This window comes from Episyrphus balteatus, chromosome 3 (genome assembly GCF_945859705.1).
Source record: "Episyrphus balteatus chromosome 3, idEpiBalt1.1, whole genome shotgun sequence".
NCBI classification, from domain to species: Eukaryota; Metazoa; Arthropoda; class Insecta; order Diptera; family Syrphidae; genus Episyrphus; species Episyrphus balteatus.
Window position 1 is genome coordinate 36,514,042 of NC_079136.1, and position 27,016 is coordinate 36,541,057.

The 27,016-nt window shown below is 31.3% G+C and overlaps 1 protein-coding gene across 1 annotated transcript; it reads left to right on the forward strand.

Annotated features, from left to right (window-relative positions):
* Positions 1 to 3,834: 3,834 nt before the first annotated feature.
* On the forward strand, positions 3,835 to 26,287 carry LOC129913898 (serine-rich adhesin for platelets). Its single transcript, XM_055992865.1, has 3 exons — positions 3,835 to 4,822; positions 23,243 to 25,015; positions 25,149 to 26,287. Exons 1-3 carry the CDS (start codon positions 4,763 to 4,765, stop codon positions 25,485 to 25,487), a joined length of 2,172 nt encoding a protein of 723 aa, XP_055848840.1. The 5' UTR covers positions 3,835 to 4,762; the 3' UTR covers positions 25,488 to 26,287.
* The last annotated feature ends 729 nt before the right edge of the window (positions 26,288 to 27,016 follow it).

A 27,016-nucleotide genomic window follows, 5' to 3' on the forward strand; every position in this document is an offset into this window, starting at 1 on the left:
AACTAAACCAGTCCACACCAAAAGAATATAATAAGGTAAGAAAGAGGTGTTGGAGGTAATATTGTCCGACAATTTTTTAAAAAAATTTTCAAAAATTCCTTTTTAAACAAAAAATCAAATTTTGTGGTCAAAATCATTTGAAACGATTTTTAATTACCTAATAAATAAAATAATAAATAAACAAATTTTATTTGTTAAAATTTGTTATAAAATTTTTCAAAAAAAAAAAACAAAACTCTAAAAAACTTTTACATAGAGCTACTTTTACCATTAGGGTAAGTTCATGAGACCCTGTCGTAAGAAGCTCAAGACCGCGTTTTCAAATATTGTTTTATCGTCTAAAAAAGATGAAAAGAGCACTGTTATCTTAAAATAAAATGGTCATATTTCCAACCCAGGATATCGGGAATTCAAAGACATTTTTTTTTTAATTTTTTTTAATGTCGTTTTCGATTAGTTTCACTCAAGGATTCACTCATTCTGAAATCCAATAAAACAGTCTGAATCGCTTCCACTCAATTCTGAAATTTTATAAATTTAAATTTGTAATGACGGCTTTGTTATGAAGATGTGAAAAATCGACATTGATATCGTGTACGCGTTAAGAGTTATAGGGGTCAAAAGGTCACGAAAAGTTTTTCGCAAATATCTCGCGATCTATTGATCGGAGGTCATCACAGGTTAAATAAAAATTGATGGTCTTGAAATTATCTACAACATATGCCTAGCATATTTGTCTGTAAGATGAACCGTTTCGCGAGTAGAGCGCAGAGAAGCTGACTAGATTGCACTCACATACGAAAAAATACATATTTTTGGTTTATTTTGCTCGATTTTTTAGGTTTTTATCGAAGTAGCTTAAATTTTTTTAGTTTTATTAACTTATCTTATTACGTTAATACGAATTAACTAAAAAAAAATAAAAATGTACACATTGGGATAAAAAATATTATGCAAAAGGGGGAACCACGTTTTTTGGAAATGTTGTATGTTTCCCTTTTTTGTACAATAAGTGCCTTCATTATTAAGAACACACTTTTTAAACATGGTTCAATTTTAGTTTTGAGCTTGGTATAAACCTTAAATTACCATTAAGCTTTTTCAGCAGCTAATTTTGTACTGTTTTAAGGTATGCTGCAACTTTTCTCTTGAGAAGCTCTAAACGACATTTTCTATGGAATTCATGTTTGGAAAATTGATAACAAGCTCAAAACCAAAATTGAACCATGTTTAAAAAGTGTGTTCTTAATAATGAAGGCACTTATTGTACAAAAAAGGGAAACATACTACATTTCCAAAAAACGTGGTTCCCCCTTTTGCATAATATTTTTTATCCCAATGTGTACATTTTTATTTTTTTTTAGTTAATTCGTATTAACGTAATAAGATAAGTTAATAAAACTAAAAAAATTTAAGCTACTTCTATGAAAACCTAAAAAATCGAGCAAAATAAACCAAAAATATGTATTTTTTCGTATGTGAGTGCAATCTAGTCACCTTCTCTGCGCTCTGCTCGCGAAACGGTTCATCTTACAGAAAAATGTGCTAGGCATATGTTGTAGATAATTTTACCACCATCGATGTTTTGAAATCGAGAAGAGAATTTTTATTCTGAGAAGCGTTCTGTCTGTCAAATTCGAGCGAATAAAACACTTTCAGAAGGTTTCTGAATGATTCCGGACGCTTCCGGAGATCCAATCGAAAACGACATAAGAAACTATACTGAATTATTTCCATCAATTTTGTTTGTTTCTAAAATCAAAACAATCTTTTATAAGGTGCAGATAATTAATGTGAGTAGGATAAATTCACACTATTTCATATTCCAAATTCCAATTACAGGAACTGATGCTGTCATTTTTATGAAGACCTCAATATTGACAATGATGCTATCAATAGAACCCAAGATATACACCCTTATTCTGCTATTCGATTTACGTGAATCGAAAGATTTCTTTCCTTTACCATGCCAACATGGCTTTGAAAAAAACGCTTAATTTTGAAAGCAAAACGTTGTTTCCGTCTGTTTTAGAAATTTTAAAGAAAAACAAATTATTTAAGTTTAATTTTAATTGCCATTTAAACGCTTCTTATTTTAGACTTTCACGTGAATCAAATAGCAGAATACGGGTGATAAACTGTTTAAGCGACTTTGTTTTGACGACTTTTCTGTTTACAGTTGTACAAACGTGGTTCAGCCTCGGATCAGACATTTAACTCGCCGATTTCGGCGGATTAGTTGTGGATCAGCTTTGGTTCAAGCTAGATTTAGCCAATTTACCATATATGGACCTTGAACCAGTGCCACAACCTCAACTTAAGCACCGAATTTAAAAGATAAAAGTTGCTGAACCACGGATTAAATATTTGTACAACTGGCAACAAGGTATTCAGACTTTGAGAAAATGACAGAGCATCAGTCCTCATAGGTATTAAAAATGTGAATTTATGTAAATTTATCCTACTCAAATTGATTAGAAAACTCGCATTTAACCACCCAGAAACCATATCGTGGGTCTACGCCAAAACCACGAATCTGCAAAATTAAGTTTTGGCTTCAAAGTTTTGGATACTCATGCAAAATTATGGAAACTCGTGCAATGGAAATTAATAGTTTAGGATGCTAGGCAACAGATGGAGGGTTGGGGTCGAAGTAGAAAATAGAGTAACCGAAAACAAGTTAAATGACACATGAAAGTGAAAATGTCCAAAAATATAGATTCGCGGTTTTGGCTTTGTGCCGACGATATAAAGCCGTTGTTTAAAGGTCCCAGACTTTTGAATGCTTTATAAGAACGCATAAAGCTATAAAACTGCATATGTACATAGGTACTCACATTTTGGTTATATGTACCTTTACTCCCAAAATTTGCTGTGGGCTGTCTATTTGAAATAATTCAAAATTGAAAAGAAAAACTAACCCGTTTGTGAGATAATAAAAGTACCTACATAAGAATTAAAACTATTCTATTCTATTCTTTTTCGAAAGAAGCCCAAAGGAATAAAGGAATAACTACAAGGAGCACTTTTTGCACAGTCAAAAAGTGAAAATTTTAAACCCCATTTTGTGACAGTTTTCGACCCCAAAACGAAAAAAAAAATTATGCAGAAAGCTTATTTTTAAGTTTCAAAAACAATATGTTTTTTTAAAATCAAATTTTGCTAGGAAGGAAAAAATTGTTTACTTTTGTAAATTTCCCACTTATTGTAAAAAGTAGCCGTGTTGTAGTTATATCTTAACCCTTAACTATAGTGGTGGGTCCAGGGGACCCACATCAACTTTTAAAAAGTTAATAAAAACCGTTGAAAATGAATTTTCTCTTTTTTTTTTTTATTTTTTTATTTTTTTTTAAATTGTTTTCTTTTGATGCAAAAACAAAATTTATAAAAAAATTCAATTTTGTATTTTATTTTATCATTTCAAAACACCACAAATTTTCACCACTATAGTTAAGGGTTAAGGCCTTAACTACATTGGTTCACGAAGTGAAAAAGTACAAAAGTGAAAATTTTCAAACGCATTTTTGTACACTCAGAGAAAAAATATTTAATATCGGGATAACTATTAAAACAGTTAAAAAAATGGTTATTTGCGACTATTTTTTAGTTATCCCGGTTTTAACTTCTCATCATAGTTTTAAGTGAACCTATCAAACATTACCCTATAATAAAATGAACCCAAAATATATATATATATCAAGTTATGTATAAATGTTGCAAAGAAACCCCATAAAAATGCACATGTATTCCATGTGTTGCCAGACAAAACTTCAAATGGCGGGTAAATTCTACACATAATTCCAGTGTCAGAAGAAATCCTCTTCATGTGGTGAATTCATGTTAAAAAAAGGCGTTGTGCAAAATAATGTAATTAAAATCGGCAAATAAATTTTATTTGTAATTTCTGTTCAACTGTGTTGTTTTTGTGTATATTTACCACCAACATTTTGTGTTCATTTAAAAAAAAATTCTAGAAAATACGAACAAAAATAAATACAAAATAAATTTGTATCCCTCTTGTCCAAATGCAGCAGTAGCAAATATCCAAAATGAACAACCACTCTATCTCTGTCTCTATCATATCAACGGTTTTAGCTGAATTTAAATATCAAAATCAACCAATCAGAAACAATCATCATCGTCAAATTTAAAAACTCAACTATTCATTCATTTTCCCCTTCCATATTCCATCGAGAATAATATTTCTGGAAATTACTACCGAGCGACTCTCTTGTGCAAAAGAAAATACAAAAAAAAAAAAAAAAACAAACATTTCTCCTTCGAAGAGGGGAAACACAAAGCAATTCTCATTGCAGAGAAACGAACAGAGTACACTCGTGTTTCGCGCGGTGGTAGATACATATTTAACGAATTTTTTCCTCAGTCGAATTCGTACATGAGTTGTGTGTGGTGCGTGTTGATAGTGTTGTTCTTTCGCTCTTCTCTGCCGTCAATTTCTCTTCTCTGCTACTGACTCTGTGTGCTGCGCTTAACAGGGCATAGAACAAGCAACAAAAACGAAAATAATCCATTAAAAACAAAAGAAAAAGGCAAAAGCAAAGAAAAAAAAAGAAATAAAACAATTGTCTTGTGTTCCACAAAAAAGTGTTAATAGAAGATAAAATTAGAAAAACAAGTTTTTTTTTATTTCTTTTTTATTATTAACTGATTTACATTTTTCGAAGAACTTTTGAAAAAACTTTTATACAGTTTTTTTTTTTTGTGGGTGATAATAAAAAAAAGTTAAATTCGAAAAAATAAAATGTTTGAACTGGAAGATTACTCAAGTGGATTTCATGATGGATTCCTAAATAAATATGCGGTATGTATACATGCACCTAAAAAAGTTTTAAGTTTTATTGACAATTTAAAATATCGATTGGATGGATTATAATTTTGAAACTGTATTTCAATATAAATTTTATATTAAAAAAAACGAATTCAATTTTTTTTATGTTGAATTCCCGCTTTTTTATAAAATCTCATGTCTACACAAATTTTGAGATGTACCCCATAATTTTCTACGAAAAATGTTTCCCAACATCTTGTGTTTCGTTTTGTTGCACGAATTATCGATCGATTTTTGTATTGGTTGTCTCTTTTTGGCCTGTTGTTGATTGTGCAGATGTGTATAAGCAGACATCGGCAGCAGCAGCAGTCGCCGCAGTCAGCACAATCAAAAAGCCGTACAAATTGAATGGTTAGAAAAAAGGAAAAAAAAAAAAATTAAAGACTTGATGAGGGTTGGTGGAGTGAATGTGGAAAAGTACCTGTTTAGGGTTGCCGTATGTATAAAAAACAAATCAATAGAAAATTAATTGGGGATTCAAATAAAAACAGATAGAATAAAAAAAATAAAATTTAAATAAACAGCTGTAAACATGTTATGGAAACAAAATTTTTGAACAACAAATTATTAACTTAAAATAGAAACAAAAATAGAAACAAGCGGAAATAAATATTTAACATTTGCTATTAATGTTAAATATATGTATGTATATTTCCGTTAGTTTCTAATTTATTCAAATTTAAAAAGTTTTTGTTTTTTAATTTATTTTAAATGTATCCAATATTCAACAAATCAATTAAATATGAAATAACCCAATTTTGAAAAAAAGTTAGTCCAAGTAAAGTAATTGTAACACAGTAGGTATAGTTAATAAGTTATTGTATTTTTCTTTTTTAAGAAACTAATAAAAAAATCCCCTGATGAAGCCGAATAAAACTCGGAGAAACGTTTAGAAAATAATGAATTAGTTTTTATTAACTGCATTAATTTTCTGAAAGATCATTAAGCCGGAATATTTGATTTTTATCATAAGATTTGATTTTACTAGTCAAAAAGGTTGAGTAAGACCTTTTTGGGTCTTTAAAAAATCGATAAAAAAAAGTTCTAAACTAGATATACAAATAATATACCAAGAGTAATATGTTTATGTTTTCAATTTAAAGTTTTTAAGCGATTTTTCTAAACTAGCAAACAAATTTTGTCATGTAACCATGGATATGCACATGCAAAGAATACAATCATGGAATATAATATGGACCTTCTTCCTTTGTACAGTATTATTATGGTAACGATGTTGTAGGGATCTTGACTCCCACATAATGTATTTACATCACACTTTGTTTTTTATTTTTCCATTTCTGAGGTCAACTAATGGTGGTTTTCCACATTTGCTTATAATATACCAAGAATTTTTAGATCTATCTTTCTTATAACCTTGATTGTATGATATTGCCTTTTTGAAGGGGTTCTTTCCTTTGAACATGGCAATATCATCTTAATTATGAACCTTAATTTAATAATAAATCGAGAGTAAAAAGAAGGTCTTGATTAGAGAGCAAAATAGTTTTCTACACTGAGGGAAAAAATAAATTGAAGTTGAAACGTCGTCGTTGTTTCAAAGATGAACTACTTTGATTTTAAAATTTTCATCTTAAACGCAAAATCATTCCTAATAATAGTTAAATCAATGTGGTTTTCACTAATTTTACGTTGTTTTATGGTGGCTTTTCCCTGAGTGTATAACTTAAATCCCTAAGAACAAAAACGTAATTTTCAAATATTGCCTCATATGCAAAAGAATGAGCTCAGTACATCTTGATATCTATATCAAGAAAGTGAGATAGATCTAAAAAAAATGTACTGATAAGAGAGGTAAGAGCTTAAGCTATTTTTATTGCATACGACCCATTGCCTCACTTTTTTAATGTTTTTCTGCTAAACTCCCACCATGGGCTTCCAAAAACACTCTAAATCTAAATCTAGCCTTGATTTTTTAAGGTATTGCTTCGGGCAAATAAACAGTCATGTAAAGTTGCTAATCTACTTATCTGCCTGCGTCTGGATGTAAATATGCAACAACGACAAGCCTGGGATACGGACGGATTTACTGATGTCGAACCCTGCAAACGAAAATAAGGTCAATGAATTTTCGATCCACACGTGGAATGTTCTGACTTTTGGCGTAGTTTATTATGTATATGATATATTGAACATACTAAGTTTTTGGACAAAAGATTCGAGTCCAGCAATGTCGAAAATGTCAAAAAAAAAACATCAGAATTTGCAATCTTTAGCCCTTTAAGACAATTTTTTGGATGAAAATAATGTACCATCGTTTTATACTTATAAAATTAATTAATCATACAATAATCGCAGTCGAAAACTATCTCTGTGTTTTCAAGATAGTTTTGAAGAATATATTTTTATAAGTATTTTAAGTAGGAGTAGTTATTGACTCTAAAACTTAGCTTGATTTGCATATTTGGATCTACCCGAAAGCGTTTTTATCTCAAAACTGAAACAAAAATTGACATTCAAGATAAATGCAGGATATATACAGGTTTTAAAGCTAAATTATAGGACACAGGATTTAGCATCCAAATACAGGACTGGTTCTGTAAAAAAACGGGATAAATGGGACCCTTATGCATACAGGAATAGTTAGGTATTGTAAATCATAAGTCCTTGGTATTTTGTAATTAGTGGTATTAATATCACTATATAAATTTTTGAGCAAAAATTTGACTGGATTTTATATCTTAAATGAAAAACTTTTGATACTCCCATGATGTTTTAACCGTTAGTTTAACATTATCTTGACCGGGGTTTGAAAGACAGTTCATTTTGTGATGCAAAACATATTTTCAATTCAAAGGAAATCTCTTAGTCCGGAAAATAAGAAACACTGTAAGCGCCCCCATTCTGGCCTTTCATTGTCCGAAAATAAAGATTAAATCTAGAGACTACGCCACTGTCCATAATTCATGAATAATTAAATCGATATACCGTTATCTGTACTGTCATCGAAAAAATGTGATAATTTTTTATACAAATTATATGACATGTTGGCAACTCTATCCTATCCTTCCTCTTCTCACCCTTTCTCGCTTTTTTATTCTTTCTAATTTTTTGGGTTCAGCTTAGCTCTGATGTCTAATGAATTGCTTCGTACAGAAAAAAAGAGGGTTTCCGATTTTCTACCTAGAGTACCTCTATACATATTCTTGAAAAAAAAAAAAAAAAAAATATTCAATTTTATGAATTCAAATTTTTGTAGGTCCCTTGTGTTGTGTTATTCGAACGTGATGTCTTTTTCTTTACCACGATGGGATAGTGTGTAGCTGTGGTGAACTCGATCAAAGTCGAAGGAAATGGAATGTATTTTATATTTTTTTGAATTTTGTTTTTTTCATTTGTAGTTTGTAACGTATATTTTTTTCGCTCTACTTGGGTTTTCTTTCTTTTATCGTTTGCCTTTTTTATTGCCCGGCTTCTTGGTATGGTTGTGTGGTGTTTGTAAAAGATGGGTAAAGGGGGGGGGGGGACACAATAAATTTTTGAACGAAAACGAACAAAGATACCAAAACAAAATCCGCTAAGAGGTGGGGGAGAAATAATATTTCCCTGTTTTTTTTCCCTATCACATTCTCCACTCCACAACGTATATGTGGGAAAAAAGTTGGTATGTGTGCCCTTTCGAGACTCGGCTGAGGGGAGATGTCATGTTTTTTTTTTGTGTTTGTTTATTTTTTTTTTCTACCGTGTGAATTTTTCAGTGAGCGGTTTTTCTGAGTGATGAATGGATAAAGTTATTTTGCACACACACCGGGTGGGCGGTGTGGTGGGGTGACTTGAGAAAACATGTTTATTTTATTATGTTTCTACAATTTTCTTTTTCCGTAGTTTTCTCGTCATTTTTTGTTTTTTTTTTTTTTTTCTTTGGGATTTTTGTTTTGATTGCTGTTGGCTGGCTCGTCGAGGCCGATTCGACTGTGAATCGACTTTCCGACGAGGTGGTGGTGAGAATGACGGTGACAACGACGACGAACGACGTTTTGCAGTTCATGGCGGCGTTGTTGGAGGCGCTCTTTGCTAGTGGCGACGATGGCGAGAGAAGGTCTTTGACATTTCTGCGATATTTCTTTATTATTTTTGCATGTTTTTTTTTTTTTTTTCATTTCATTTTGTTGTTTTTGTTGCATTGGAGGGATGTTGATAGTAAAAATTTATTCTAAACGAAGTGGGATGGGAAGTTTGTTTGTTTGTGCAACATTTTTTTGTGTCTTCTCTTATCACTGAGTTGTTGTGTGTTTGCGGGATTATTAGTGCGGAACAGTTATGGATTGGTTGCAAAATTGCATATTTTATTAATATTTATGGCATACATGCAGGGGAAGTGCTTGAGTTATCATTTCTACCTACCTATTTAAATTCTTGGGAATATTTTTAGTTTGAAGCTGATGACAAAAGCTTTAAAAGGTTGTGGAAAGTTGAAAATTAGGAGAGTACGGTGACCATCCGTTAATTTTTTCATTGTCCTTTCAATACAAACATTTTCTCTTACTCAATCGAGGATTTATAATGGTTTGGGGATGCTTCTCCTCAAACGGTAATACAAAGGTATATCTCAAAAACTTATGATGTGATTTTTGACTTCGGATTCTAGATCAGCGTACGAAAAAACATTAGAAAGGTATACTCTGACTTCTATAAAAAAAACTTTTTTATTAGTGAAATCGAATAGGGCAGAAAAAATGAACGGACTTGGATTTGAATATCTGAAGATTTAAAAATGATATCAATTTAATTGAAACGTAGTTAAAAAGAGTCATATGTCTTCTAAAAAATAGAGCCATTGTTTAAGTTTTTACCGTTATTATTAGGAGTGTTATTAACCCAAACATGAGTGAGAGTACGTTAAAGTACGCTTTTTTAACTAATTAAACCCGCAAAAGCGAATAGCTAGATAGAAAATTTTGAAAAAGCTTTTTTTTTTTACTATTTAGACCCCAAGAAACATTTCTGCATCAAAAAATCTGGAGTGCAAGAAACTTCGAGTAGTGTCGCGTTCAGACGACCCGTGTTATCTCTTTATGTGACAAATCATTAAAATTGTAAAAATGCATTTTTGTTGTTATTCTTTTATATAAAAAAAACTAAATACATTTTTGTATCTATTTTTAATTTTCATTTGAAATTGTAATTTACACTCTACTTTTTAATTTTTAAAATTTTTTATTTGTAATGTCATATCCGGAAGACGGAAAAAAACCAGGTCCGTATTCTTTAAGTAAAATTTTGTACAAAATTAAATTGAAAAAATAAAGAATCTTAATAATAATAAGATTTTGGGTAATTGGAAATAATTTTTTTAAGAAAATTGTTATCACAAAGAATAAAATAATAAAAAAATTTTTAATATTTTAATTGGAGTTGAGGTCACTTGAACTTAAAAATTGAAAATTGTTATCTTTAAGTTGAGCAAAAAATCTACAAAATCGATTTTAAACCTACCAACTTTTATGAAAAGCCCAAAAAAACTAGGATCCAAGTTTGAGATGATCCTTATTTAAAAATCTGTGGTCTATACTTCTTTAGTTTCTCAGAATAACAAAAGTAATGTAATCAAGGTCATGGTACCTAACCTATATTTTATCAGAACTAAATGTGAAGCTCTATAAAGGTATTTTGTGAAAAAAAAAATTATAAAAAAGACGACCTTGGAATAATAAAAAGTTAGAAATGTATTAAATTTCAGGTATACATAGCGAACCCTTAACACAAGAAATAATAAAAATATACGTATAATTAAACCAACACCTCAAGGGAAAAAGGAGTTGCTTTGTTAAAATGATATTAATATTACCTTGTAAAGGAATTCATTTATCATCATCAAAATATAGACCTAATTACGGTAGTCTTTCTTCCTTTTCCGGTTCTCATAGTGAATCGATTTCAACTAAGGAAGTGTCAATAGAAACTGATTTACTTTTGATTTGAAAAATTATAGGTAGGTACCTAATCTTCTTCTTCATTTATTCGAAACTATTATGATCTCTATGTCGAGGTGATCATAATCCTAAAGCCATTTTATTCCTACTGTAATACGAATGTAACTGAAACTTATTAGACGTTCTATCATCTCCTATACCTAATAAGCTTGATGTCAAGAATCGTGTGATGGTTCATATGATTTTGAAATATTTTTACATCCAAAAAAATTATTCTTTGGCTTTGGTAATACTATTACCATAGCGATTTAAGTTAAAACGGGCTACAAAAATGTCAAAGTAACAATGAACTGACTGACCTCTTATATAAATGAGCATATTCTAACAAAGTGTTGAATTAAGTATTGGCGCCACCTTGGTATGTGATTTGAAAACTTTTGTTGTGTATAACCAAAACTTCTCAAAAGAACTAAGATCCTAAGCTAACACTCGACCAAAATGAAAAAAAGAAAAAAATTCCGGTAACTACCTACCTAATAAAAACATTTTTAATAAGAGTGTCATCACAAATTGCTCTAAAAATAACAATTGTTAAAGAACAAAGAAAACATTGAGGTATCATAAATTCTGTTTTTGGTTACCTGCCTTACTCTCCATACCTACTTAGTTACCCTTAAGTTTCATCAACATCATAAAAGTTTCTCGTTTAATTTAAATACATGCAAAAGTACCATTTACATTTACCATTGTTTGCTGGCTATTTAACTATTCCTTTTGACATCCTAGGTAGGTAGGACGTATACCTCTTAAAATAAAAGAAATAAACTTTGAATAAAATTACATAAAAAACAAAAAATTTAATGTTTAATGAATTTGTGACAAAAAAAAAGAAGTACAAAAAAACTAAAAGTGATTGCCCTTTGGTCTTGACATTGAGATTTGTTGTTCTTCACTTCACTCAATTCTAATATTTTTCACCTTTTCTCATTTCTCTATATATTTTTATTTTTGCAGTTTCTCTCTGCAAAGCAGCAAAATTTTCTGCTACAATGTTTTCATTCTCATTTGAGTCGAGTTTTGGTTTGGAATGGATACCGGCAGGCGACGACAGTCAACCCAACACACGAGAGTGTAATCATTCAATCCAAAACCAAGTAACGAAGGTGAACCAAACGAAAAAGTAAAAAAAAAAAAAAACCGGCAAGAAAAAGGGAAGCCAAACATAATCAAAACACTAGATACAGAGAAGAGAATTTTTCCCTATTAATAGCATCTAACTCCCAGTATCTTCTCTACGTTCATTTCCAAGTTTAACCGCGCAATCGCAAGCTTAAATATATATATTTTTTTTTCTTCTTACAATTTTACACGCCTGTCTGGTGTTTATTAGTTGCACTCATGGGAAAGGGAGTAAAAAAATTAAAACAACGATGAAACGATGGCGTTTGTTGGAGATATATTTCTTTTTCCGAACAAATTTTCTTGTTACTATAGACAAAATGGTCAGCAGCAAAAATCCCTATTCGGGAAGGTTGTTTTAAACAAGCAAGAATGTTGAAATTTTTTCACTTGATATGGGAAGATTGTTACATTGTAACAAATGTTTGGAAAAAGGGAAAAGACAAATAAATATGATCGATTGTTATGTTTAATAAGAAGTTAAGATTGAGGATTTGTAAAAAGAAAAAAATATAACATTTGTACTTGATAGAAAATTTGATGATATTTATAACGTTAACATTGAATTTGTAAATTTTCTAAGAATTAGATAACTTTTTATTCAAAATAAAGGTCTACTTAGCTTGATAAAGAATCAATGACAGATAAAAAGTCGTGTCAGGTACCTAGGTTTAAGATGCCGCTCCTTTGTGGTATTCCTACATCAGCAGGTTTGGTGTTATAATCTTTGACTTAATTTGAACTAAATAATCACATTAGATTTTTGTCAAAAAATCTATGTAATTTGGGCTGAATATAGACAAAATTTGCGTTTTGACAAGGTGTCTCACGATAAGTCAACTGATGAGCCGAAGTGACCTCCACCGAGGTGAAATATCAAATTTTGTATGGACTAAAGCCGAGGAAAGATATCGAGTTGTGAGCCCCATTGAGTAGAAGGTATAAACATTATCACTGTTTGTGTGAATGGTCTTAGTTCGAACTTTAATACTATTTTATTCAAATGACTTCTTTAGTTTCCACTTTTTGCATAGGGGTTGTCAATTTTAACACTAGATGTGTTTGTGTTATGGAATTGCAATGTTTACGTGTTGAATTCCAAAGTCCGCTGAATGACTCCACTTCATTCAAAAGACCAGGTTTGCAGATGGGCTTGGTGGAAATATTCCTTTGAAATCTGAAAATTGATTTTTATCAATACAAGAAAGTGCATTATTTTCTAATGGTGGTGGAAATATCACTAGTCCAAAACTTTGTTATCGTCATCTCTGCTCTAGAGGCTTCTAATAAATCAACATTTTGAGCCTTTTCGTATGCATCATATTTACGGAAGCCCGTATTACAGAAAAACTATTGCATTTAACTTATCTTCAAAATGTTAATTTTATGTGAAATCAATTTTAATCTTAAAAGAAATTATTCTTTGTCCTTATGATGTATCCAAAACTTGTAAAGGTTTGATTTATCTCTATCCGAGGCAGAGTGTCAGTTCAGTTACTCTATTCTAGAAGATAGTTTTTCCTTTCTGATATCAGCAAATTTCGGTTGAAAAAGAACAGTATTCTATGGCTGGCACTATTCGAAATATGCACAATTGACGTCAATGTTAGAATGTTAGTCATTGAGTGTACCCGAAATAATCCTGGTCAGTGACTATTGGAATGTATACACGAGCTAAAACGTTTATATGGGGGATGAATCGCCATGAAAAAGATCAGTAAAATTTGTGTTACCGTTGTTGGATCAAACACAAATTACGTGAAGATCTTTCAAATTCGGGTTTTGAGCTAGAAATCATTAACATTGAGCCGATTCAGATTTCTGAAAATAAATCGTTCATAAAATCACAAAGTAATGGTCAAATGGTCGAATCCGACAAAAGTAGCAATCTTCCAAGATGCCTTAAAAAAGCCGTTCAAATTGCTCTTTCAAAAATAAGAAATTTCAAATAATCTTTGAATTTCACAAACAATTTAGCTCAAACTTTGGGAAATTAATAAATTGTCTTACCTTCTGTATTTTTTCCATGATGCTAAACCACTAAACCACCCAACGAATGCAAGTACCCTACCAAACCCTAACCTACATTAAATTAAAACAATCAATCCTACCCTTCATAATTCGGACATCTGCTGCGGATCAAGAAATAAAGTAAAAATTTCTTCATTGGCCGCTATACGATCGTTCTGTACACATTATACCTATACCTCCTTTTGGATCGCAGCCGTGATGGGTACCTAATGTGATGTAAGAAAAGAATCGTTTTACACAATGCCCCTTTTTTGTCCCCTTTAAGGATATTAAAATACAACGAAAAGAATTTCCTTATTCTTCTTCTTCACTCACCAAGTAATTGTTTATTTAAAAGAAAAGGTTTTTTTCTTTCTTGGAACACTCTACACATTACCTACCTTCTTACCTTCCAGAAAAAAATTTCTCAACTTTTGTTTAGTTTTCGCACTTTAAACAAATTCAAATATTCTTTTTCTTATCCTGAAAAATGTCCCTATGGCGAGGATTGTGTGTGTGCATTGTAATATTTTACTTTTTCTTTCCAACAAGGGTAGTTGCCGAGACCATCTGCTGTTGCTGCTGCGCCTGCGATATGAATGCACTTTTATGGATAAAATGCAGTTCCCTGTTTTTTGTTATTTCTTTTTTTTGTATTATTATCTTTTTTCTTGAGCTAGTTTTTTGTTCGTCATTTTAGGTAGTACCTGAAAAAATAAAAGGATCCTTTATAAAATAAGGACAGTGGGACCTAATGATTTGGCAATAAATTGTGTACTTACTTTCATTTTTACAATTTCTTGAAGGTCACAAAATTTGATTTTGTGATATTGTCCTTTTATTTGATTGATATCCTTCCGACTTAAAATTGTCTCTTGTTGTTTTGGCAATCTCAACCGTGTCGCATTTGTTTTCTAGAATTTTCAGGTCATGGTTATTTTAGGGGACAGAAACCGATGTTATCTAAAAAAGTGAGCTTGAAAGGTTAGCTGATTAGGTTTTGGCACAGTTCACATAAAATAAGAGTTTATAAATCCTTCTTTTTCAGTCTAGATAGATCATGTGACCAAGATCAATTCGTATTTTGGTAATATGACAAGAGTACTCGATCTAAAGCCTGAAAGACGATATAAACTTTTAATGCAATACCTAACTTCTTTAAAATAAAAAAAGTGTAGGCGTTGACTTCGGTCAGAGCTCCAAATGTTGCTGCACCTGCAGATTCAATCAACCGACAAGACAACAGACGAACAGGCGGACACACAACCAAACCTTATTACGATAAAAAAACCTTTTTCAATTTTTTTTTTTTGTATATTTTTTGTTTTCTCATTCATCGTCCTCTTTATCATGTCCAAGTTCGAAATACGTGCCTGTAAGGTGGTAGTGTAGATACATAAAATTACACCTTTATAAGAGGTGGAGAAGAGGTATCGTGAAGTTTCGGCCATAACGAGAACAACATGTGTGCCAAGGACAAACCCACAAAAAAAAAAAAAAAAAACAAAATAAATAAGAAATAACAATTGAATTTACATGGTTCGATGTTCACTTTCATCCCTATATCGCGAACAACACAAATTTCCGTGTGTTTACAAAGGAATGAATGGGTTTTAGGATGTATTTTTGTTCCATTTTTTGAGAAGCCCACCTTTCCTAAAATATGAAATATTACATTGAAATGATTTCGTATCTATCAGTTCAAGTACCTTAGATATTGTTTCATGTTTTCCAGGAAGTTCAAATTTTTTGTAGTTAGGTACAGTATTTTTGGCACTTCTTTTACTCATACCAAATAACGGGATTACTAGGCACAGTTAGAAGGTAAAGTTTAAAATTTAATAGATAAGAACATTGGAAAGTATAGACATAGACCTTCCTCTACGGGACAATGCAATACAATGTTGCAATCTTATAAATTTCTATGTTTTTTTTACTCTTTGGAAAAAAGTTGGATTACTTTTTCTACCTAGGTGATTTGATTAATTTATCTTGGGAATCTAACTAAGGATCTTTAATTTGCCTTTAAATTTTTAAATGTGTCAATTTAAGAAGATCTTCCAAACGTGTAAACTGGAATTTAGTCTTTTAACTTACAAAAGTACTATGACTACAATGGGATAAAAATAGTAAGTACAAATTGACTATCATCACACAAAGCCATACTTTAGGAATTTTGTGTGCTGATTTCGAATCTGAAGTCAAAATTTCTGCACTGCCAAAAAAGTTTAAAAAAAAAACTAGAATATTATACGTATTTTATACCCAATATTTTCGGTACTTTTGAAGTCGAATTACATCATCGTTAATTTTTTCGAAATTAACCATGTATTCTCAAAAAATAATATTTTATTTGGGTATTTTTTGCCGACCAGTTTTATTATCAGTATCAATTTAACTATTTTTTTTTTTTAATAAAGTCAAAAATGAAAAAAAATATTCTACTGGAAAACTAATAAAAATGATAGTATCCCGTGGCGCAATGGTTAGGTAGGTATTGAGATGGCCTGTGGCGCGAGAGGTCTGAGTTCGTATGCCAGCTTCGGTCAACTCAAAACATTTTTTAAATAATAAAAATAATTTCCATTTTAAAAAATCGTTTTCTTAAAAAATTGGCTCAAAAATCTGCCACATCGAATTTAAACCTACCAAACATATAAAAAAAATATTTAAAAAAATGACACAGCTATTAAAAATATTTTTATTATTTAGGTATATTTAACAAGAGAAATTAAAAATGGGTGCATTAGGCTTAGTAATAATCATTTTTAGCAAAAAAACAAAACCGACTTCCATGGATCAAAACTAGGTTTTTAAAATAGTTCCTATGGCAAAAAGTGAACGAAATTAAAATGGGACCACACTGCAGCCACCAGCTATCCAATACAAAAAGAATTATCGAAATTGGTTCACTCAGTCCAAAGTTATGCGGTAACAAACATAAAAAAAAAAAAAATACAGACGAATTGAATACCTCCTCCTTTTTGGAAGTCGGTAAAAAAAGAATACCGCCACCTTCTCTACATTAAGTCGGTTAACAAAGCTTGGTAAATAAAGCCCGTGCTTCTAAATAATTGTTTCCTAGGAGCACAGTATTGTGGAGTGGGTAGAAATCGTCGTTAAAGTCTTCTCAACGAAGATGGTTTTCTTCCTCCACATTGGCTCTTTTTTTTTGTCCGGAAAGAAAGAACTCTATTAAAATTAAGACCTTTTGCATTTTTTCTGTGTTTTGCCTTAAAAAATCGGTCATAGAAAATTGCTAGACGCGACTCCCATTGGTACGCGCCATTTGTACACTCCGTCCAATTTCCTTCTCGTCGCAAATTTTTTGCATGAAAATTCGCATAGATTATTGCGGATGCCCAAATTCATTCGGAAGTTCCGCATTTGCGGTTGCGGATGCGAACATCCGCAACATCCCTAGTAAAAACCTACTAAAGTCGAATTTTTTTCATTTTTACTTCAAAATTGGTAAATGGTAACCCTAAAAAGACTTCACAAAGCAAAAGGAAAATTTTCAAAAAATCGATTAAATTTTTCGTCAAAATTATTACCTTCCTGTACCTATACCTATAATACTAATCTATGTACATTATGTATGTGTGTATGGAAATGTTGATATTTTCTAATTGAAGATTCAACACTTTGTGTTTTTAATATCCAACCAAAATATCCTTACAAGAATGCCACTTTTCTGAAATTGATCATACCTAATTCGGTTTAGAAAAAATTCAAAACACATCGAATATTCAATCCCAATTCATTTTTACTTGCCCGCCATTTCGTTACGTTACGCGACTTGTGCCGCGCTGCGCCACAAATATTTTTTTGTTCTCGGGACATCTTATTTTTGTAAACATAAATAATCCACAAATGTATCTATATACAAAAAGTCAACCGGCAAATCCCCATTGGAGTTATAGTAACATTTTTGTGTGAGCCCCAGTGCCATGCCATTCCATGAATTATTGTAGTCTCGCATTTTCGTTTTCATCTTTTTTTTTTCTATTGTAGAGAAACACAAAAACCCAAAGGAACAAAAATTCAAAGGCACACAGAAAGAAAGAACATAGAATTTTCGAATATAACCCCATGTTTTGTCGCAACTGTACCACACTCGTCGCTACTCATTCCCTCCCTTCCATGTTGAAAATATTTCTTATTTTTTTTTGTAGTTAAATTTTTCTACCTCGGTGTGTTTTTTTTGTTGTTGTCATATTCTCTCCCTCTCAACTCAACAATATTTTGTTGAGCGCTCTGTTTTAACTGCTGCTGAAAATTAAGGAGAATTATAAAAAAAAACACATATAATAGTCCTTTCTCTTTCTTTATAAATGGTTGAATAAACAAAATATTGTATCTATCCTTATTTATTGTTATTCTACAAGGGGAGATAGAAAAAAAAAAACAACATATTAAATGAAGGAAAGGAAAATTTCAAATGGCGTCGATAATACTCCATTCGAAAGGGGAAATTTATGTTCATTTCTCCATTCAATGCCGATGAACCAACGGATGAATTATATCTTTGTAGAAGAATTTTTGTGAAGTGGATGAATATTTTTGTCGTTGCAACATGTATCTTCTAAGTTGATTCATACTTTAAAATACAATTATTTCTACGTTGCCAAAGAAGTTTGAATGAAGTTAGCCTTGAATGTGGATACACATCTATAACAGTGCTGTCGTTTTTATAATAGGGCTCCCACTTATAATTTATTATAAAAGTACTAGGAATGTTATAATATTTTGTACTAAAATATAATTTAATATTAATTTAATTTTAAAAATTTAAAGAAAATAACAAAATTAATGAAAACCAGCGAAGCGATAGGTAATCATGCTCTGATAAAAAAAATGCTATCTTAGAAGGATACAACAGGATCTTACTGATGAGTTCCCTCGGATGCATAGCATTATAAAGAAGAAGTCCGTCATGCATGCCCTAAAAATCTAAAACATTCATTTGCGCTGAGATCAGAAGGGAATCGTATATGAATAATCTGCAAAAGTTGTGTTTACTGTACCAAAAAAATGTCAATGTTAATTTTGTCACAATAGTCAAATGCTCTGTTCATTAAACTGACAAACGAACTAGTTAACTCCATTCTTTATAATGCTTTGCCATTATTTTGAACAATTTCCAAAGCATATTAAATTTCACGACAAAAATGACTAAAGCCAAGGTCCTTTGGTAAACGAACTGTCAAATCCATAGAAAATTTTGACATATTTACCACTTTACCAAACGGCTGGGTTTACGCCGTTTCATAATTGCACCTTGCGTTTCATTTCATTTCTTGCTCGAGTAGATAAGAATGTGTAGTAGTTGTTATACAAGGTTTCTACTCATGAATACGACCCCAAAAGGAACACGGCCGAAATAACTGCCAAATTGTTTCTTGTATTTTTAGTACTCCAAAGGAACCCGAACTCGACTAATGTCACAGGATTTGACAGCTCTTTCCAGACGATTTGACATGAGCTTACTACATTAACAATTTTTTTCACGTTTCGTTGAAATTGGTAGTTTACTCATGAGTAGATAATCTAGTACATTTACTACTAGAACAACTGATGCTCTTCTGCCCGAGTAGTTGAGAATTGCATTGATTTAGTTGAAAGTGCATTGAAATTCGCTACTAAACTACTAGTACATAGTACTTTGCCACCTCCTAAAGGAACAACGCTAAAATGGCCATATGTTACTAAAGTACCAAAATAAAAGGTACTAGTTTTTTTTCTTCGAAAAATGTTGCCGAATAAACATTCTGCAGCTACCACCTTAATAAAACTCGAACTTTGAAATTCAAATCGGAATTCGTTTTTACGAGCCAGGCAAGGAATTCGTTTTAACATTCCATATCAAATCACATTCTCTTTATTGGACGGTCGACCACCAAAACCAAACCCTTTCATACCCGCTTGAAATGGAATTTAAGTTGAATTTGACTGTAAACCTCGCTTTAGAGTTTAGACGACACGACGAACAAAGAACAAAATTTTGGGCGGGAAGACTTATCGATCGATTTTTGTTGTTGTTGTTTTGTCATTCATTTTCGATTTTATTGTTTTTGATTTTTTTTTCCTCTTATATTTTCGTTTCAATTTTTTTTTCACACATGGTGTCGAAAATTTGTATTTTATTTCACTTGCTTCATTCACACATATTTTTTTTGTCAAGAAAACATGCATACATAAATAAAAAAAAAAAAAAAACAAACAGAACAAAAGATAAACGAAGATTGGTGTAGGTTCGGCTTTCTTTTTTTTGTGATTTTTGTTTTTATGGTGGTCTTTTAGTTTATGCCGGCTATGAAAAGCAAACTAATAAAAAACAAAAAACTTAAGCTTATGCAAAATAAAGATGAGATGATCATTTTTATTTTTGGGAGAATGGGTCTCTTTGTCTTTGATTGTTTTTTTTTTTTAGTTTTATTTTGTTTTTTTTTTGTTACTCAAGTTTTGTTTTAAGTTAATTAGGCTTTTCCGGTTTAGGCGCTTTAAAGAAGATATGTATGGAATTAAGAGAAGACACCAGACTATTGAGGAAGGTAGGTAGGTATGTTGTTAACACAAATTAGGCAGAGGTGAATGGTTTTCCTTGACTTCAATTAGCGTCGATATGATTTCTTTTAAGTTAGTAACACACGGTTAATAAATTTGCTAGAAGAAAAAATAGTCTGCTAGAATCCCAAACAATTTCTACATAGTACATATTCAAATTTAGACAAAAAGTCTTTGGCTAGCATGACTAATTGTATCGATCAGGCTTATATTGTTTCCGCACACACCCTATTCTATAGATCCTATTCCGAAACTGAAGCTTATTCTGAGATAAATCGTTAAACAAAATATGGTTAGTATTAATTATTGGGTAAAAAATGAAATTAATATTATTCTGATGTGTACTTAGATTCCTTTATCAGTCGGTGTTAAAGCCCAAATAAAAGACATAAAAGTAAGATAGCAAATATCAAAACAACGTCTTCAATTGCCAAATATTTCTTCTAAGGAATAAAACTACATATTTTTAAATTTTTACAATGCACAAAAAGTATAAAATAATTTATTAAAAACAATCATTTCTTATAAAAAAGTGAAAAAATCACTTTCATCACCCAAAAATCGATTTTTTTTTTATATAACAACCTATAATTATACCTATAATTTTATACCATCTGAAAGTCTATAATTTCAGCTCAAAATATTTATATCGCCAATGTCTGTTCGACGTCTACAAAAAGAGCTAGAATTTTTTAAACCCAATCAGTTTTCATTAAAAAAAGCAAAAATATCAATCATTTTTATCTTCTCACGCCATAAAATTAATTTTTTTCTTTAACAACCTATATTAAGTTTTATATCATACGAAAGCTTATTATTTCACCTTTCATATGACGCTTCAATCATATTTTTATGATGCCTAAAAAAAAAGTTTGAATTTTTTAAAGCCAACCATGTCGAAATTTCAAACTGAGAATACGGTACTTCGCCCACTGGTGGCTGGTCGTGGGCAACAGATCTCCACAGGTGTTTTGAGGTATTTCTGAAGTTTTTTAATTTAACATTGTGTAGCTTGTAGTAAATGTACCGTTAAATTTGTATCTGCTCTAGATCAAAAGATAGAACGTGTTGAAAAATAGAACTTTACCGTTATCTCAAAATTGTAACTACAAAATTGAATCAAATTTTGCGCAGATATAGTCCTGTCTATTATCTATCTACATACAGCATAAATTTCATTTATTTACCTGTTGAAGAAAAAAAGATAAAAATAAAAAACGGTAAAAAAAATTGGGACAAAAAAATTGTTTTCCCGTTATTCGGTCAAAAATTGTTTTAAAATACCAATTTCTTGCGGTTGTAGGTTATAGACTACATGTTCTAAAAGTTTGAGATTTAAAAAAATAAAAACTCATCCAAAAATACCCCAAAAAAGTAGGTTTTTTTCAAAAATTCATATTTGAAACGCAGAGACTTGAAAAAAATTTGTAATAGACTCCTAACATTTTTTTTATTATCTTTGGAATGACGTTTTTCAAATTGTCAGAAAAAATTTCCCCTACCTATAATCACTACTTTGTTTTAGTTTTAAAAATCCATTTATAACATCGTTTTGAAGTATTTTAGAATTTTTTCAATACTATTGTCAGCCTAACAATAAATTATTCTATCGATTAATAAAAATTCAACTTTCTACAACGTCGCGTTTAGAAAATAGCCACTTTTTTCAATTTTGTTTTACCCCTATTTACCCTATTAAATGACGGAATTTTTAAATATCCTTTCTATTCAACTTTTGGTTAATATCTTTCAAATAAGCTATATAAGATTTTTGTATACCTAATAGTTTATTTTTAATTTTTGATTGAAATTTTTGCCGCACTGCTAAAAATTTCAAGTGGAACGGGAAAATGGCGTCACTTTTTCGTGGTGGCTGCCATGGTTCATCGATTTATAAGACGTTATCACGTCAAAAAAAAAAACACGAAACAAATGTCTTAAAAAGCTTGTATGCCAGGAAGGTGCTAAAATTTTACCTTTGATTTGATACCAACAAAATTCCTTAACTCGTCCATTATCAACACACCAAAAAACAGGACTTTAGGAAAAAACTCATATTTAGCGCTTGTAACCTTAAAACGGGCTGCATGAATGAATTTTAATATCTGACATTATAATCTTTAATTTGACACCAATATCGTCTTTTAGCTTTATGAGATGCACAATGCACTTTACCCAGCCAGGATGCAGTGGTTTTCGTATCGTTTTCTTTTCAAAAGAGTTCAGTAACATTTTCTGCTAACAGTCTAACTATCGTCCTCATAAACCAGGTAGAATAAAGGCTTCGCCACTTGCGAAGTTCAGAAATTAAGGTATCATAATTTCGAGGATTTGCTAAAGTGTAAAGATTTGGTGACCGGATCCTAGACTGACATTTAGCGGGGATATGTATGAGTAGTTTTTGTAACATAAGTAATCACTAAATTTAAAGATTGATATCGACCTAAAAGTTTTGTCGCCAAGCATAGTTTCTTCAGCTTCCAATTTGCGGATGCGTCTTAATAATCTATCTCAATAAAAGGAGATTATGGAAACAGTATGAAGAAGGCAGAGAAAATCCTTTGAGGGGAACTAAATCACCAAAGCTTTTGTGATTTTGCTCTAACTACTTGATTCCATACTCTTTTTTTTGTTGGCTTTTTTTAAACTATTAGTTATTTTTAACTTTTCTTCATTTTTATCATTTAAGATCTTAATCGATTTATTGTTTTTAATAATCAATTTTTTTTTGTTTATCTCTTTTCAGGACTCGTCAGGTCCCAATCTGGATTTTTATATATCCGATTCGTTGCAAGATATGCTAGACATTGACATTCGCAGTGAGGTTGCAACACTTGTAGGTGGCAGCAATGAATTCGGTTCATTTGGCAATGACCTGCCCTCGTCATCATCATTTGATCAAGCCGATACAATATCCAGTGATGCTGCTAGCACATCCAAACATAAAACAAAAAGTGAACCCTCATGGGAACCCAAATGGGAACCAACTTGGTCATCATCAAGTGATTATTATTCCGATGTTGGAGCTTGTGTAAATCCAATCACTGTTATACCCATCATTTCATCGATGTTGTATAGATCACCAAAGACAACACTCAATACAAATGGCCTGCGTAATACATCATCACCGCCAGGTAGTCCGGTGGAGAGTAAAAGTCATTTGCATTTTTCTCCACAACAAATGAGAATATCCTACCTCCGACCGGAACAGCAGAAAATTAAAATAGAACCAAATCAACAACAACAACACCAACAACAACCGCTACAACAACAAAATAATTCAAATATTGTAGTACATCAACGTAAAAATGTTGCAATTGATTCTATCAAAAAGGATCTATCCTCAGAGCTGAGAAAATCACCAATAAGTCTGATTAATAATGTTGTAAGTTCATCTTCCGCAACTACCTCATCATCAATAACATCATCATCTTTGGCTGCAGCAAGCCAAGAACAATCAAGACCAACATCCACTGCCACCTCGACTTCTACATCCACATCAATATCAATGACGCCACTGCCGACGTCCAATGGAATAATCAATTCAAATGGAATTATATCCACAGGAACGAATACAATAAAGCTTGCCCCAGGAATTGGTGGTCTAACATTCGCCAACAGTATAACCTACAATAAGCTTAAACAACAATCCAACACAACTAAGTCGTCTTCGGGAACTCTTACAGCAAATGGCAATACAATTGTTCTCAAAAGAGATCGTGATTCTAGTCCGCTGCACAATATGGCCACACTAAATGGCAGCACTTCATTTCTGGGCAATCAAATGTCTGGGAAAATTCTAGCCCGGAATGTTATTCATACAAAAAATATTTCACCAGCCACACACTTGCAGCATTCCACCAACAATTCGACAGCAACATCATCATCGGTGTCATCACCTTTGGCCAGTATGTCGACACCCACACTCATCAGTGTGAAACCGAGTAAGGTTAAGGTGGAAGTGGAGTCGGCGTATCCCAAGCCAGCTTATTCATATTCCTGCCTCATTGCTTTGGCGCTAAAGAACTCCCGCAGTGGATCCCTGCCCGTTTCTGAAATCTATAGTTTCATGTGTGAGCATTTCCCTTTTTATAGGACCGCACATGGCGGTTGGAAAAATAGTGTTCGTCATAATCTATCGATGAATAAATGTTTTGGAAAAGTTAAGAAACCAACCACAAATGGTGGACAGAGGAAAGGTTGTCTGTGGGCAATGAATCCTGAGAAGGTTTTAAAGATGGATGAAGAGGTTCAAAAATGGTCACGCAAAGAACCTATGGCAATTCGAAATGCTATGGTCTTTCCTGAGCATTTGGAGGCATTGGAACGAGGTGAAATGAAACATGGCAGTACGGGCGATAGTGATGCAGAACTTGATAGTCAGTCAGAGGTGGAGGAAACCAGTGATTCGGAGGAATTGGATCAGGAACTGGATGAAACGATTGTTGAAACTCATGAAATGTATGTAGAGGAGGATGATGATAGTGGGCCGCAACAGCATAGGGATTTTGATATCGAGGTAAGTTTTTTTCATCCTTTATAAATTCTCAACCCTAGAGTCCATTTTCTCTTTAGGCGTTAGATTAAAACGTCCTCAGTCAACTAGTTTTCAATAATATTAATTGATTTGTTTTTTTTTTTTTTTTATTCAGGTGGAGGATTTTTACGATGCCATCGATATGGAAGACGACAAAGAAGCTGTACGCCTGCAAATAAATTCAAATGATATCATTGAAATGACCTCATCACCGACATCTTCAATCGACAACGATTATAATTCACCGAAACGAGCTCGCTTAAGTGTTAATTATTCAATAGGTCCTGCTGGTGAAGTGCAACAACAATTTAAACAACAACATTCTCAGCAACAACATCAACAACAACAACCCCAAATCATACACCAACAACAACACACACAAATATTGACTACAACTAGCTCATTTCAACCACAAAACCGAAGAAAAATGCAATTAGTCAATCGGATAGCATAGGACGATGATGATTTCGTTATTTTCGAAGATAATTTTTGAGATATTTCTTCTCAATATTCTTTAAAATGAATGTGTTTTTCCTTCGAAAAAATAAGTCAATGTGTTCTCAAAAAAAAAAATATATTGTAGAATTTATTCCTTTATCAATGTTTATTATAACTCCATGTGGCAATTTTAAACAAAAAAAATATATTAAAAATCATGTCAACGTTGTATACGTTTTTCCCCCCCTCCCCGTAAAAAAAATATGTTAAAAAAAAATACACCAACGAAAAACTGTGTGTGTGGTCACAAAAAGAAATACAAATTTTAATTTTTTTTTTAAAACTTTTTCGAAGTTTTTCGAATTTTCAAGAACGAAATTATTTTATGTTTTTTTTTTATATAAACCCAAAACTCTCCTATTTTGAAGATTCACTTAATTTTTTCAAGTGAATATTGAAAAATTACACACAAAAAAAATGTTTACGCTTCTTTAAAAATTTACACTTTGTTTGTTTTTGTTTTAGAAAATGAAATAGAATTTAAAAAATTAAAAAATAAAAGAAAATATATATAATTTTAATTTTAATAAGAGTTTATACTGTAAGTATGTAAATATTAGATTTTTGGTAATACGTAATTTTAGTCTATAAGATTTAGTTGTTTAGATCATTCATTCTCATTCAAAAGTTAAATATTAAGTCATTTAAATAATATGTACCATAAGCAAAAGTATACACACTAGACTAAGAAATTACTTGGTGTAGAGTTATTAGTAAACAAAATAAAAACTCTCCACCGATTAATTTCTTGCTACAGAGTTTGCCAAAGTGTTGTTTTCTTTCTAGTTTATGGTTTCGATAAACGAAATATCCAAAAAAGTTTTGATTTACATGAATATTTGGCAACAAAATTGACAACAAAATCGAATAATTGAAAAGATTCCAATTTTGTATCCAAATATTTTTAGTTATCATCTAATTTGAATTTGTTTTATTTTCCCCCATTTCCCTATTTAACCTACTCCTAAAATTTTATCCATAATGACAAAATAACAAATGTTCCATGTTCCCCATGAATTCCAAAATTGTGTAAGATTTTTGATCGATTTCTTTTAGTTTCATTAAAAGTCTTGATGAAAAATTTAATAAAAAATATAAGAGAATTAGTATAATTTCTTTTTTTTTTGTTTATGTTTTACACAAAATTACCTATTATTCAGTATTTTTTCTATTCCTTCCTTTCTTTTTTTTATAATTCTCAATAAAATTGACACACTCCAAAAACACATTCTCATAATTATTTTTTGTAAATATAATATTTAGAGAGACATAAATTGTAAGTTAAGTTGAGTACCTATATACTTAAATAAAATTACATACCTTAAATATAAGCAATAACAAAAAAATAAAAAAAAAAACAACAAAAATGTATCCACTTTCAACTGATTGACCAGATATACAAAAAAGAGAAAGAAAAAAAAAGAACAACAAAAAACAAAAAAACCTACAGAAGAAGCATTTTTTAATTTCCCATAAAAAAAAGTA

Coding starts and splice junctions, on each gene's coding strand:
- LOC129913898 (XM_055992865.1), top strand. CDS start 4,763: ATGTTTGAACTGGAAGATTACTCAAGTGGATTTCATGATGGATTCCTA. Junction 4,823..23,242: donor GATTCCTAAATAAATATGCG/GTATGTATACAT, acceptor ATCTCTTTTCAG/GACTCGTCAGGTCCCAATCT. Junction 25,016..25,148: donor ATAGGGATTTTGATATCGAG/GTAAGTTTTTTT, acceptor TTTTTTATTCAG/GTGGAGGATTTTTACGATGC.